The following is a 15549-nucleotide window of genomic DNA, read 5'->3' on the forward strand; positions in this document are numbered from 1 at the left end:
GCTGATTGTGGAGACTAAGAGATTGCCTAATAAGAAGGTCCTACAGTTTGATAATGTTTGGTTTGTTATGGACAATTACATCATGGACTTGGTCGGAGGTAAGAAACTTAACAGCTAAGGTAGTCAGGAGAATATGTGACTTCCAGTTAGGCCTACCCCATAGAACAGCTCTTATGAAGAAGCAACTTACCCTAGAGATAGATGTAATAAAGGACAACAATGACATCTTGAAGAGGAAGGAACATGATTCTAATTTTTTGAGTTTAATTAGCAGTCCTTTGTTATCATATGATCCTTGCATGGAGGACATTAAAGAGTGGATTGATAAGCATGGGGTAAAAGAGAGAAATTCAGAGTGCTCACAGTTTGATTTCTTATCAGCATTTGAAGAAGGGCATGAGGTATCAGCATTTAATTGAGTGTGATGATGGCCTAACTACAAAACATAAGTTTGGTAGAAGAAATGATATGAAGGGAGCTGAGTTGGAATGGTCTGATAATGAAGGCGAATCAGAATATAGGTTTCCGTTTGAAGACATTAGAGTTTAATATTCATATCACTTGGAAGGACAATTGGGGTTAAACGAAGACATGAGCATTGCGTCTCTAACTCACATTGTTGATACTCATAAGATAATGCCAAATTATTGGGAAGCTCAAAGGAGACATAAAGGCCTTGAAGGAGAACTATCTTTTGTAGCCTCACCTAAGGAGGAAGATTATGCAAGAATGGTAGAAATTGAGCAAGTAATGGAGGGTCTCCATAGAGAAGGGGATTCAGTTTGCAAGCATGAAGAAGATACGTGTAATTTTTATAGGGATGCTTATGTTGGACCAGTTTTTGTTATGGAGCAACCTCCCTGTGAAAAAGTTGCAATGAAGATCTTTGGGGAAGAAATTATCTTTGATTCGGCATGGAAGAGATTTAGTTGTGTTTTGACATCTACCTGTGAAGAGGGTGATCTCTTGATTAGACATGATGTTGTCCTAAACTCAGAAAATTCTGATTTAAAGATTGTTGACAGCAGTCTTCCAGTCGGGATAGTTGACAACCTTGTGGAGGGTGGTCTTTGGTGTGGCACACACTATGTGACAGCCAAAAATCAGTGGCACACCTATGAACAAGACAGCTAAGAGGTTGAAGGCTCAAATTAAGCTTGAAGCATGTAACTTTCAGTTAGAGATCTCTCTTGCATCAGCACCTGTTGATGACCATCCACTCAAGATCCATGATGGCATCAAACAAAGGCATGAGAAAAAGGCTGATTTACCGATTGGGAATAACAGCTCCTTATTTTTTACAGAATCATGAATTGGTAGCCCGTATACATGAAGATGTTACTGCTACAGAAACTTCCAATGTTGGTACTCAAGATTTGAGAGTCAAACATGAGGCATTGGTTATGGATCCAAGGCACAAGAGGTCCAAGTTTGTACATTCCAGCATGGAAGATGTAAAAAAGACACAAAGTATGTGTGAAGGAGAGCTACAACAAGCAAGGGATGCAAAGTGGCTGGCTGACCAAACAAGACAGTGCTTACAAGATGTCAATAAATGCTGAAACCATATAGATCAAGCAGGGCAACGAAGAGAAATTTATCTTCGTTCACTATTCCTTCTAGTAAAAAAACATGGACCATACAAATGATGAGCTCCTCAGGATGAGGAAGCAAGAAGAACATCATGTGTGTGAACAAGCAAAGAGGTATGATCCAGGAAATTTTACTGTGATCTCTACTTTGCATCATAAGATTCGTAAGTTTCCTCTTTTAGAGAATCCATTGAAAGCTCAAATCATAAGAGAAGATGGGAAAGTGGAGCGCACATTGGGAGGATCAGCCACTAATGTTAGACCTACACATGTAGAGGGAGACATAAGTGAATTGGACTTGGTTAGGCCTTTGATCACCCGTGGCAAGTTTGAGGAGTTATTTCTTTTGGGGGCACACATGGTAGAGCATTTATCTTTTGGACCAGCCTATGTAGTGGTGTACATGGATGGTATTGCTGATTCAGCTTTGCTTAAGCATGTGGATTCTCTTGGGAAGACCATTGATGGAGATGCTCAATTTTCAGAGTATGAGGAAAGCACAATCAATGTTCTTCATATTATGTGGCTTTTACTTTCGGTGGATAAGTCTCAGCTGAGCTTTAATGCAAGGTATATTGAAGTACACATACAAAGAAGCACTTCAATCCTAATTTGTTGGGTTGTAGTCCACACATTGGCATTAGGCAGCTGTTATGTATTGTTAACCACAAAGATGTCAAGTTGTCTTTTGGGGATAACAGCTATTTGGAGTTGGAGAGGATTGTATCATCTTTCTCTTTTTTGAGGTTAGCTTATTGATGAACATCCATCATCCCTTGTCATGGGAGGTACTCATTGTTTTACATGGAGTGAGGATCTCAGTCAGATAGATGCTGTCTTGGTTTATAACAGCAGCACATGGTGTATTGACATAATTGAGTTTGCACTTAGGATGATCATTAACCATACCCTTGGGAACTCATACAGATGTCGATGTTCACTAAACGTTGATGGCATGATAATAGGCATCTACCCCTCCACTTTTTGTTGGTGTGAGAATGTGACGATTTGGGATCCAATGAGCACCTTGTTAGTGGGAATGCTTGAAGATGGCAAAGTTGTAAATTTCACCACAGCTGGGTGCATCAGAGTGGAGCAGCAGAATGGTACATTGTTTTTTTTTTATCTGGTTAGTTTGGGATCCAGGTGGAGCAGCAGAGAATTGCTTTAGGACAATCAATGTTTGAGCCGGGAGGACTGTAATGTCCCCAATTTTGAAGTTGGCCTTATCTTCTAAAAAGTTCTTGGAGGACTTTATGTTCAAGATTGATGGCTATATCTTGGGGAATACTGCAACAATACAACTTGCCATATGTCGATTAGGATGTCCCCCTTTAAAGCATTGTACAGCTATGATGCAACTTATTTTGTGGATCTGATTCTCCTTATATATATTCATACATATATATATACACACTTATATGTGTATATATATGGGTGTGTATTTTCTTATATATATATATGTTTATGTATATATATATAAAATATATATTTTCTTATATATATATTTATGATATATATATATTATATATATACATAAACATATGTATTATATATTTATATATATAAATATATATATATACCTAAACATATGTATTATATATATATATATATATAGTACATATGTTTATATATATAAACATATATGCTTGGTTGTTTGCTTCTTGAGTTCCGGTTTCTAGTTCCCCGTCTATTTTTTACCTGAGGTCTTGTCTTTCCTTTGTTTGTGTGTGTGGGAGTTTTCTTTATATTTATTTATATATCAACCCCTTTTTTTGTGTGCTTGTTCTTTTTTATTGTTGTCCCCCTTTTTTTTATTTATCTTCTTATTTATTTGTTCCCTCGCCTTTATATATATATATATATGTATGTATGTATGTATGTATATGTACATATATATTTTGGTTTTAATTTGGTTTTTATTTCTCTCTTTCTTTATTCTCTCTTTCCTTCGTTTTTATTTTATTTCCTCTTGTTTAGGTTTGACCTTCTTGGTTTTTTCATTATTCGTGCACCCTTCTCCAATCCTTTCCTATTTATTCCAAGTCTGCAACTTTCCATCTTATTTGACTCTCTTCATCCTGATGATGGATCACGGAGTGTGATCCGAAACGTTGATGCAAAAATCTTTCACACAATCGAATCCAGAAATACTCTCTTAATTAGAGTACCTAGTGCTAAGGATTTGATTCAGCAAAGCAAGGATATTCTGGAAGCCCTCAAAGAGAACTTGCGACAAGCCCAAAGTCAGCAGAAGTTGTATGCAGATAGACATTGAACAAAAGAGCATTTGAAGAGGGTGATTTGGTGTTTGTGAGATTACAGACTTTTAGACTTTTTTTATAAAGGGAACCGGAAAAGAGAAGTTAAAACCACACTTTTATGGTCCTTATCGAGTGATTAAAAAGATGGGACAGGTTACTTACGAGTTGGGATTACCATCGGACAACAGGATTCACAATACTTTCCATGTTTCATGCTTAAAGAAAGCCCTCTAACAACAGATCAACCCGTCCATGGAGCTCCCTCCACTGAACTATGAAGGAAAATTGATCCTTGAACCCGAATGTGTTTTGAATGTAAGGGAGAAGAGATTACGTAACAAGGTTATCCCAGAATACTTGATCAAGTGGAAGAAATTACCACCTGAGGATGCGACCTGGGAAGGAATTGAAATCTTTGAACACCCCAATCTGAAATTGGTTGAGGTCAAGCAATTAGGGGACGGGAGGACTGTGATGAAACCATGAAATGGGGCCACCAGGGCTGGATAGCAGTGCTATTTGCCAACTGTGCATTCTTGTCCTTTAGCAGAAAAATCAGATTTTGTTTTTTTGTGACAACCAATCAAATTTTGTTTTGTAGTGACAACTGACTTCTTGAAGCTTCTTGAAGAAAATCAGATTTTGTTTTGTTTTGTTTTGTGTCTTCTACCAACTTCTTGAAGGGGGCCAAATCAGATTTGCTTTGGCAACTATGTGCCAACTGTCTGCCACTATTTGTAAACTAGAAGCTTCTAAAAACTTCAGCCAACTCGCTGCTAACTGTGGTTTACCTCTTTACAAACCGGCATCCCTTCGTCGAAGACAATCAGATTGTTTACTTGCCTTGCACTACAAGTTAATGTACCACCCCAAGTGGGTATAGATTGAGGACTCTGCTTTGTTGTTTTGATATGCTGAATATTTTGGTCTGCCTTTGTGCACAATTTGGGTCTTGGGACAGAACCCCCAAGAGCACCACTGCTGCTATGTGATGCTGTTTGAGCTCTATATGGTCTTGAGACGAAACCCTCAAGAGTTATCCTCTGCTGTGTGTTGCTGTTCGAATTCTATATTGAGTTCTATGTAATCTGAAAGCTTAAATTGCCGTTGTAAAGAAAATTCTATATCGGTTCAATACCAAATATATTCCTGAATTTCTAATTACTGGTTCAGAATAACACAGTTTTAGATCATACAAACCTTACGGTCTTTACAGGAATACCACTGTCATGCCTTTTGGCTTTAGCACTACACTTGCACATTTCCAGAGAAAAATTGATAATGTTTTATGACATTTAAAACAGTTCTGTATGGTCTATATTTATGATATTCCTGTATTTTTCTAATTTTGTGGAAGAATATTCACAACATCTTGATCAGTTGTCTGTTGCTATTAAAAAGAACAGAATTTATCCTTCTGTGAAAATGGCAATTGGCTGCACTGATATTGATTTTCTGGGCTGAATCCATATAGAGGAAAAGTAAGGCTACAACAACAACTTTTCATATGAATTCCAGAATTCCTTGACAGCCTCTGAGATAGAAAACAAATCAAAGAATTTTAGGATGTCTGAATCGTATGTCTTCATTCTTTGTTGACTTGGCAAAAGCCAGAGCACATTTGCAAAGACATCTTGGACGGGGTGGACTAGAATGGGATGCTAAATCCACTCAAGCCATAAAAGCAATCAAACACAATTGTTAGGCAGCTCACTGTTCTATAGATTCTGCAACTAGGTATAACAATCATCTTGTGCACAGATGCTTCTAATGGCACACGGCTAGGGTTCTGACATTGGAATACTTGGATGGCAAGAAAGAAATATGTGGCTATAGATTTGGGATCCCAAAGTGAAAAAAAATACACATATATGAAATATAGATTTTAGTTGTTACAAGGGGACTCAAGAAATTCAATATTTTCTTGAAACCAAAACACTTCACAATTACAACTGATAGCCAAGCTATAAAGAATCTTTTGAAGAAAAAGCCAAATAAAGACCTTGCTTGAGGAAGAAATGCTAGATGGTACTTTGAATTCCAAAGTTACAAGTTTGATATAGAATGGGTAAAAGGAGATAAATAACTCTTTACCAGATTGTTGGACAAAGGATTTCATATTTGCAGTAGTTGTTAGTTATTACCATTGATCTTTGAGAAGCTTTCAAGTTAGAAATTTTGGTACTTAGAGTACTAATTGATAGTTGGTATGCAATTGGTGGCTCCATATGATTTGAAGCACAATAAGTGACTGCTGAGAATATCATGCCAAAAGATATGATTTTTACATTTTAAACTTATTTGATCTAACTGAAGCCCTTGTTTCTATTCAATTCAGGAACAAGCTACGTTATCGGGGGACGTGTCCTCAAGCCTAAATCCCCCGTCCCCGTCCCGAGGACATTGCAGGGATGTGCCACTATATCGAGCCTTATATTGTTTTTAATTTTTTAATGAATATAGATATGCCACTTACTTCATCTTGTTGAAGAGGATACTTAAGGTACATGAGCCTCTACAATTATGATGGTGAATCCCGAGTGGACTAGATGGCCTAATTCAAGCTCTACTCAAGGAAAATCCATCAAACAAAAGATCCTTGATAAGAGATGGTGGTCCACTATGAAGTCAGAAATTGCTGATTTTATTAAAACTTAAATATTAGATTGCTGATTTTCATATTAAATTTCTGATTTTAATATTTTGAACTTTTTGTTTGCATTTTGATTTTACAGATATATTTTCTCTTTTATCTCAACTATTGTAGATGTCATTAGATATGCTTATACAGACTCTCCTAGTCTTGGAGAGAAACTTATGAGGCATTTGATAGTATGCTTGGGAAGATAAAGCAAACAATATTGGCTAAGGATCTTACTTTGGGGTTATATGAGCAACATATTAGGCCCATTGTGACGCAAGGTGGAACACAATGAACACCCTACTTCATATGGCAGCCTATGCTCTAAATCCCAAATGGTATGCACCAAGGGATGGAAGGGTGCCTCCATGTGTTGATGAAGAAGTTTTATATGAGTTCACGCAGGCCATTTATAAGATGTATCTAGAGCAAGAGGCTTCCATACTTTGCACACAATTCCTTGACTTACAAATCTTTGTGGTCGTACATTGAATAGACCATAGGCGAGGTTGGATAGAGTTATATTAGCTCAAAGAGGCCCTACTGGATGGTGGACATCACACGGGAGGGATACACCACAATTGAAGTTGTTTGCCACTCACTTCCTTTCACAGGTTATCAATTCCTCTACTACATAGAGGAATTGGTCCACATATGGCTTTATCCACTCTATCAAAAGGAATAGACTTACCTCTAGACGAACGGAGAAGCTAGTAGTTGTTCATAGTGCTCTTCAACTTCAGGATCGTCAGACTCCAAGAGTATTGACAAACTCTAACTTTGCAGTGGGATGTTTATCCTGAAGACATGGCCCAGGTTGATGAGGAGACACCAAGGGGATTGGTTGAGATTCCATTGGATGAGGTGGACATGGAACATGACAATGGCAGAGGCTCAAAGGAGGACTTTGATTTTGATGCAGTGTTAGGAGATGCATATTAGGGGCAGCAATGCACTTTGCTTTTTTGTATTTTGAAAATGAAACTATATGGCAGCCGTGTAGCTTTTGAGCATTTTGTATGTTATTTTTTTAATATCACATGCATATTGACAATGAATTCTAATTTCCAAGTGAACACAAATGTTGTATGTCAAACTTAAGGTTCTATAATGTTTTCACATGCATGCTATATCCATGTTTTCGTATGAATATAATGCATATATGCATGCTTTATCCATGTTTTCATATGACCATTTAAAGTTTCCCTGTATATTTTAAATTTTCCCTATATTTTATATAGTCGTCCCCAAAATTGGCAAAACAAAATCACTATCCCAGAACCTTGTCCCCTTGTCCCCTATCGTCCCTGTCCCAGAAACTCGGGGGGTTAACGTAGGGAAAAAGTTTTCTTTTGCCTTGTTTTCAGAAGAATTTCAGACATGTCGTAGAATATTGAAGACCTGAAAAAGATTGTTAAATTTTGTCTTCTCTAGGTATTGTAAATAGTTTGTATTTTGATTGTCCCCCTTTTGAAAACCCTGATGACAAGATTGGAGGTAGATTGGATCTAGAAATGCATGGTTTCTATAATAAGCTTAAACCTGTTTTTTCTCATCAGATATGTGATGAACTCTGAATCTCTTAAGAGTCTAGATTACTGTAATCTTTAATGATTAGAATTCAATCATATTCTCTTGATTGGAATTGGGAAGCACATGTGGTCCTAAAGAACATGAAAAGTCATCTAGCATGCCAAGACAGCAAAGATTGAAATGGGGCCACATACATGGAGGCATATATCATCATATTAACTTTTCTTTCCTTACACATGATTCTGATTGAAACCACTAGTGTGTGTTGCTGTTGCTGTGACAGGAAGGACAAGGAGTCGAATACCACTAGCCTGTGTTACTAGTGCTGCTTGTACAAAAGGGCCTAGGAATCTTGCACCCTGTTGACCCTGCACTAAAATCATATTATTGTACTAGTTCACTATTCCTAATGAGAATCTTGCACATAATCTGTCTGCCATTACCTTTACTTTCTCAGAGCTGTTGCTTTAGCATTTCTGTCCTCTATTGATCTCACTTTATACATCCTATAAATGAAGAAGATCCGAGAGAGATTGGCATCTAGAGTTTGTTTGAAGTCATTTGGTATCAGGTGTGCCAAAAGACATGCTCTCAACTTGCATTTTGAATGACCTTTCTAATCAGAAATATCTTTAGTAATTATGTTTGTAATTGTTTTTTCAAGAGTAATTTTGATCTTTGAAAGTCCTTATCAACTCGAAAAGATAAATGATAAAACTCTGCGAAAAACATTTCATCGTAACCTACATTTATTGAGTTTCATAAAAAGCTTTTGATGTCAACTCTCAACACCTCAAAAAAAAGAGAGGTTAACATGTGCTGAAGACAATCCCACATGGTAGGTAAAATGTGCAGAAATGTCCAGCAAAAATAACAAAGTTATAGGCATAATCTCTATGGAAAATATGAAATGAAACTGAAGACAACACATACATCAGGACAACATAGGGAGGGAGAAGAGAACCCTACAACTCTAGAGCACTTCGAAAAGCACCAAGTTCTACAAATTCTAACTACCCCTCTCTTGTGATAAGTTGATACTTCAACACAAGGCACCAGAATGACCCAATTTTTTGAATGCAATATCAGATTTATGCAAGACCGCCAAAAATAATAGCTGCTCTTATTTGAGTTTTTGAAATGATGGACCTAGAGTTCTGTCAAGGTTGTTATACCTGGTCCACTCACTTATAAGGAAATAAGCATATAGCAGAAAAGACAGATGTCGTATATCCAAGAAACATTTCATATCAGCATTTTTTCACAACTTAACAGACACATTCTTTCATACCTCTGTCTCATCCAGCCATAAATATATGTTACATGGGATCTAGACGATTAGACTTCATGTTTGAGAACATGTGAAGACAACACCCATATAGTTAAACATCGAATGAAAGAATTCTGTAAAGGAACAATATCAGGGAATATTATACATGAATCAGCAGGGTAGCTTTGAAGTTTTTAAAGAAGTTGAAAGATACAGTCAGAAAGTTTGTAGTAACATTAACCAAAGATCTTAAGACACAACTAAAATGTTTAAACTGCTACATGTCCAGATTTGAGATGCTTCTTTCACTTTTCACTTAGAACCATTTCATGTCCAGATTTGAGGTGCCTGCTTCACAAGAGAAATGGAGAGAAGATTTTTTTTTTCGTTTCCAAAATTACTGGGCCTCTTAAACAAGAAGAATCCTTCTAGAAGCAAAAATCACAGGGCATCTGGTTTAAGGAAGGTGATTACAATACAAAGTTTGTCATGCCCTTAACATATAGTGTACATGGCAATATATGTAACCAACTTGTGGCTAGAATAACCCTCAAATAAGTTATATGGTCATATATAGGTAGTTAGGTAAGCATTGGTGATATCCATATTTTTGGTAATTATAGAAGGGGAGATTTTAACCTCATCAAAGAGTCCATAGACTCCATACAAAGGAGATTGACTTTCACATTTGTAAAGCCAGTTGCCACAAAAAGGAGAATGCTCAGGGAGCAAGTGAAGTACCCTATTTGCAGGCATCTGATAGTGGAGAGTTGTAGCATTTTATTTATTGGGTAAACTGAGAACTCTTCATACCCAAGAGTGAGCAAGGTAGTTTTTAAATATTTTATTGCATTTACAGGTTTTCCTGCTAGTATAAATTCTAATATGATCTCAACTCTATCATGTACAGCTGTAGCTAGTCATACATAGTTTGACTTTGACTAATATGGACTGGAAATTTAATGTAATTGTAATTCAATGGTGAGTGGGAGAGATTGAGCATCATTCCATAACAGGACAAAGCCTGTACAATGTCTTCTCTGCAGCAGAAATCAATGGCTTGTAGCAATTTTGCAAATCTACAGAAGCACCTAGATGATCCATGTTTTAATAAAAGTGAATAATAATGTAGGTTCAGCTAAAAATCTGATTGAAAGCAACGACTCCGTAGAATCTGTTAGACCTCCTACTATCTACAAGATTGTACATGGTAGATGTTAAAATTCACCTTGGAAAGCTGGGTCAAGCCATCTCGCTTCTTTGGAATCAGGAGAATGTGGACTGGTGCCTGTGGATTGATATCTCGAAATGCCAATACTTTCTCATCCTCATAGACTATAGTTGCTGGAATTTCTTTCCTTATAATCTTATCAAATCTGAAACCCAAATGACACCTCCCTTAAATCTAACAGAAACTGTAAGGTTATAGAAAATTTAACATTGCAAAATAAAATCACATGGTGACCAAGTAATCACAGCAAAACAAAACAAAAAATCCCTTATAAACATTGTCATTAATAATCAATCATAGAATTCATCAAACCAATCTCCAAAGTCACATCTCCCAAAAAATCAATCAAGCTTACATGGTTGGGGCTCCAGTGTCTGCAATAGTAGCAGCTGCTTTTGCTGCAGCTTCCTCATCTGCTAAGGCTCTTGGAGAAGAGAAGAGTCTGCACAAAGAGGAAACTCTAAATAAATTTTGGCTCTCTCTGAATTAAGGCTTAATTTAAATGGTATTCTCATAATGCCAACATTTTACCAGTCACATTACCATTTTACATTACCAAATCCTTAAAATATATCCTCCTGATAAGATTGAAACAACAAACATTACTTCCATTCCAAAATCCTTCGTCAAAATACATTCGAGACATACTCATTAGACCCAAACGTTCAATAACCTTGCAAAAATCAGTAGAGATAACCAAGAATGAACTTCTGAAAATGGCAACAGATTCACCTCCACTACTTGAGCCTCATAGTGTCAAGAACAATTCCACACGATATGTCGTATACCATGGCATCTCTAATATGAGCGAAATATCAAAAGAATGTATTTCGATTAAAAGAGGTAATATTCAAAAACAGATGAAAAAAGGGTGGCTAAAAAATGAGTCTGAAAGCTCCCATACAATTTACGAATAAAATGTAATTTGATTTAAATATCAAATTATTGAATATTCTCATGTACTCATCATGGCGCCAAGCAAAGGTTCAGGGGACTGCGAAAAGCAGAATGCGACAGATTTGGGAGTAAACCCTAGTTCAGTGAATGATGCCATGGAGATGAGCAAACTACTGCTGGAACAGGACTCTTTTCTCTCCGCAGATGGCAAGGGTAAGGAGGCCAGGTTGACAGTTGGCAATTTGAATATTTCTGTTTCAGATGATATTGTCCACATTGCTATACCAGAGCATTTCCTGCACTCCCGTATTGAAAAACTTAAGAAAAGGGCAATTATTGCGAAGTTCATTGGTATCTGGCCTACAATGGAACGCATCAAGCGCTGCGCGTGTAGTACCCCTACTAGTTGAACTCATTAGACTCATATTTTATTATTGGTTGTTTTTCAGTGGATACATTACCATGACATATTATTCAGATTTTTATGACATTATGCTTTATTTGGAGATGAGATGTATAATTTATTTGCAGTATTTCAGTACTTGTGATTTATGGCATTTTATGTATTATTGCTATGTACTGACATTTTACTTTAATTATGCAATGTGGAATTATATGTTGTGTGTTTGCGAGTGTATTGGATGCAAGGGGTCCATTTTCCTTCACTCATTTCGGTGAGACAGGGAACGCCGCGATTCTCCTTCATCGGTGTGTTTTCTATATTATATATATGTATGCATGTGTGGTTCGGTGATGCAAGATATTGCAAGTACAAGTATCGGGTAGGTACGGGGTATCGTCTCCACCTGGCTTCACAGGTCTGAGCGTGCCTTATATTTTCCGATGGAAGTGGAGGAGATAGTAGTTGACCCTATTTTTACTCGGTTACACTCATATGAGTGTCGTCAGTTAGTTGTTTTGTCAGTTAGTTCGGTCTTCGTATTTTGTCATTTTATCTTTTATGGGTAATTGCTTGAGATTTGTTTAATTTAAGTGTTTTAGTGGATTTAATTAATTAATTAATTAAGTTTATGAAATTATCCCATTATTGTATTGTTTATGCATTGAGATTATAAATTTAGTTAATTAAAGGAATTATTAAATTAAGCTGCATGGTATTAAAAATATATTTTTATTTTAAAAATAAATTAGATTAATTGTATTCTAAAGTTATAATTAAATAAATGAATAAAAGGATTAATTGGAATTAAAGTATTGTTTTAATTCTTTATTTAGAAAATTAATTAATCGGAATTAAAATATTGTATTAATTCTTTATTTAGAAAATTAATTAATGTGCATGAGAAAAGTAATGAAAGAATAATGTTTTAAATTATTGCATGTGATAAATTTAGAAAATAAAATAAATAAATTACTATTATTCTAAATTTAGGTTTTTTGTGAAAAAGCTATTGAACCTAGAATTTTAGTTTAAATAAGGGTTAGGTCTTTATTTTAGAAACACGGATAGGAACACACAGGAACAGGTTAAGAATTTAGGTGAAGAAAATTTATTGGAAGATATTGAAGGGATTAGGGCTCTTCTACAAAATTCTTCAAGGAAAGCTATTACCAGGTTGGATGAATTCTTAGTTTTGTGTTTTATTAAAAATGTTTCTATTTTTCTCTGCTTGATGTGTACGTAAAATAATTGTCAAATCCAAAACTCTCTTCTGGTGAATTCGAGTTTTGTTTGAAAACTCATGCCTGATGTGTATTTCTTGTTTGTGGAAAGAACGTAATTTTGTGAAAATTAGGAAAATTATTATAGAAAGTTTGCCAAGTTTTTATGGTGCATGGAAATTGCACGATTTAGGAGAAAGGGTATTTACCTAAGAAATGGTTTTAATTACCTTAAGAAAATAAATTTAATTGCACAGTAAATTTATTTGGGTTAATTAAATTTGAAAAAAAAAAAAGAATTGAAATTTTGTTAAAATGGAATTATTGGAAAAATATTGTTTTTTGTTATTATTGTTAAAATTTTATTAAAATGAAATTATTAAAAAAAAAATATTGTTTAATTATTTTCCTGTTTAAAAATATATAAATATATATATATATATATATATATATAATAATTATAAAAAAAAATATAAAACAAACTGCAAGGTAGCATCCGCTACCGGCGGTAGCCGCTACCTACGGTAGCAGTGCTACCGGACGGTAGTACTTGCTACCGGACGGTAGCAGTGCTACCGGACGGTAGTACTAGCTACCGGCAGTAGCATAGGCTACCGTGACAGGGCTTTTCGGTAATTGTAAAAGTGTTTTTTTTTGTTAGTCTTTTTAAATTAAATTCTAAACCATGTTCACTATTTCGGGCTTCGGACCCAGGGGATTAAATAAATTAAAAATTATTATTATATGTATGTATATAAATAAATATATGTATATTCATATATGAGTTTATATATATATATATATATATAATAATAGATATGTTTCTTTTGGTAGTTATTATAATATTTTAAATGTTATTTTAAATATTATTTAATTACAGTTTGGAATGTTAATTTAAATAAATATGTTGAAAATACATTAGGAGAATTATTTGTATTTTAAATCTTTTTGGACAAATGACAAAGTGAATGTTTTTTTTAAAAAGTTGTAAATTCTTGTTATTTGGAAATTTGTAAATTGCATGTCATTTATGCTTTGACTGTTTTTAAGGAAAGATTGTCTGTAATAGGATCTTGCCTATAATGTGTTCTCAGTCAAGTTTTATTGCAATTTTGATTAAATTGTCATTGTGTCCTATGATATTATTTCTCCTAAACCAGGTGTTGTTGTATAACCTATTTGATATGAGCCATTGTGTGTCTTTGTCCAAATGGTCATTCTCGGGTTGGTATTTGTGTATCCATCACCTGTGTTTGTCAGGATTGTTTATGGTTGCCTGTTTCGCCATAGAGTTCTCGTAGAGAGAAACATTTCCTGTTAGTGTCCTAAGAGAGAGAGTGGTTTTCGAGCGGGGGTTGTGCCCAAAGTGGATGACAGGATAACCCGTCGAAAGTTAGTTAAAAAGTGATAACCTAATAATTGATTAGGGGGTGGGTAGAATTTAAATATTAATTAAGATAAATGTGCCTTGTGCATAGATGAGTGCTTGTAAAGAGCTCATGATGTTACGAGAAGGCCTGGAATGGCAAACTTACCACCTTGTCTTCACGAAAGGATTGGTAGGGTCTGCATGAGACTTAGTTGGAACCGGAGGCTCGGGAGAGGTTACCAGGAGAAACCCGAGTATGGGGGCCGGGACCTATGGAGGCTGTACCATGGTAACCATCAAGCTATGTGATGACACTCTCTTCTTAGAGTCACTAATGTTTTGTGAGTTGTGTTACATGGATGGTTGCAGAGTCTTGTAGTCCTTTTGTACTTGTCTTGCTTTGCTTGCTTGAGGGTTTTCTACTATCTCCTAGCATGGTGGGGTGGTTCCATTTCAGGATCACATGGTCGGGTGGTAGTGCCACTTCCCATCGGATGTTCTGGATTGTATCTTCAGGCGAGGAAAGGCTTCGCTGGTGTTCTTGGATCGTGGTTTATGTACCAGCTCTTGTTCGAGATCATTGTTCAATTGAGACCTTGTGGTCATTGTATCAGACTTTTATGTAACCTTGATATTGGATCCTTGTAACCAGTGATATTATTGGAAGCCATGTATTTATGGATATTGTAATATTATTATGTCAGTGAAATGAATGTTATTATTTTGATCTTATGTTTAAATGGTTTATGGAAATTGGGTACATTGGAATACTTTTATTTCTTTATTATGAAATTTGGATGTATGTGTAGTTTTAAACTTAAGAGTTCAATTTATTTAATTAAATGGATTAACTGTGGCGTTAATATAATCTATGAAAATTAATCTTCGTTGGTTACCCTTAGGAAAACTTATGATTGACTTCCGCTGTGTTGTTAAACGTGCAATGATTATAGTTAATACACTTAGTCTTTAACAAAAAAAAAATTATTTCACCCTTTAGTTGCCTAGTTGTGTTGTTTTCCTTTAGGGTTCCTGGCGGGGCATTACAGTGCGTCTCATACCTGGGTTGGTCTGGTGCCGGAAATCTCCTTTTTGGCACTTGGGTTTGTTCAATTTGTTTTCCAAACGA

At 35.6% G+C, this 15549-nt stretch overlaps 1 protein-coding gene across 2 annotated transcripts in view; it reads right to left on the reverse strand.

The window, feature by feature from the left end:
* Positions 1-15549, reverse strand: part of LOC131032307 (14 kDa zinc-binding protein) — a 54408-nt gene that overhangs the window by 7688 nt on the left and 31171 nt on the right. For both annotated transcript variants that reach the window (XM_057963249.2, XM_057963248.2), the window contains 2 exons: positions 10887-10973; positions 10529-10676 (listed from right to left, as the gene is read on the reverse strand). In XM_057963249.2, the coding sequence (XP_057819232.2) occupies positions 10529-10676; positions 10887-10973 (235 nt within the window). The remainder of the gene's footprint in view (positions 1-10528; positions 10677-10886; positions 10974-15549) is intronic.

Source organism: Cryptomeria japonica, chromosome 8, assembly GCF_030272615.1.
Source record: "Cryptomeria japonica chromosome 8, Sugi_1.0, whole genome shotgun sequence".
Taxonomy (NCBI): Eukaryota; Viridiplantae; Streptophyta; class Pinopsida; order Cupressales; family Cupressaceae; genus Cryptomeria; species Cryptomeria japonica.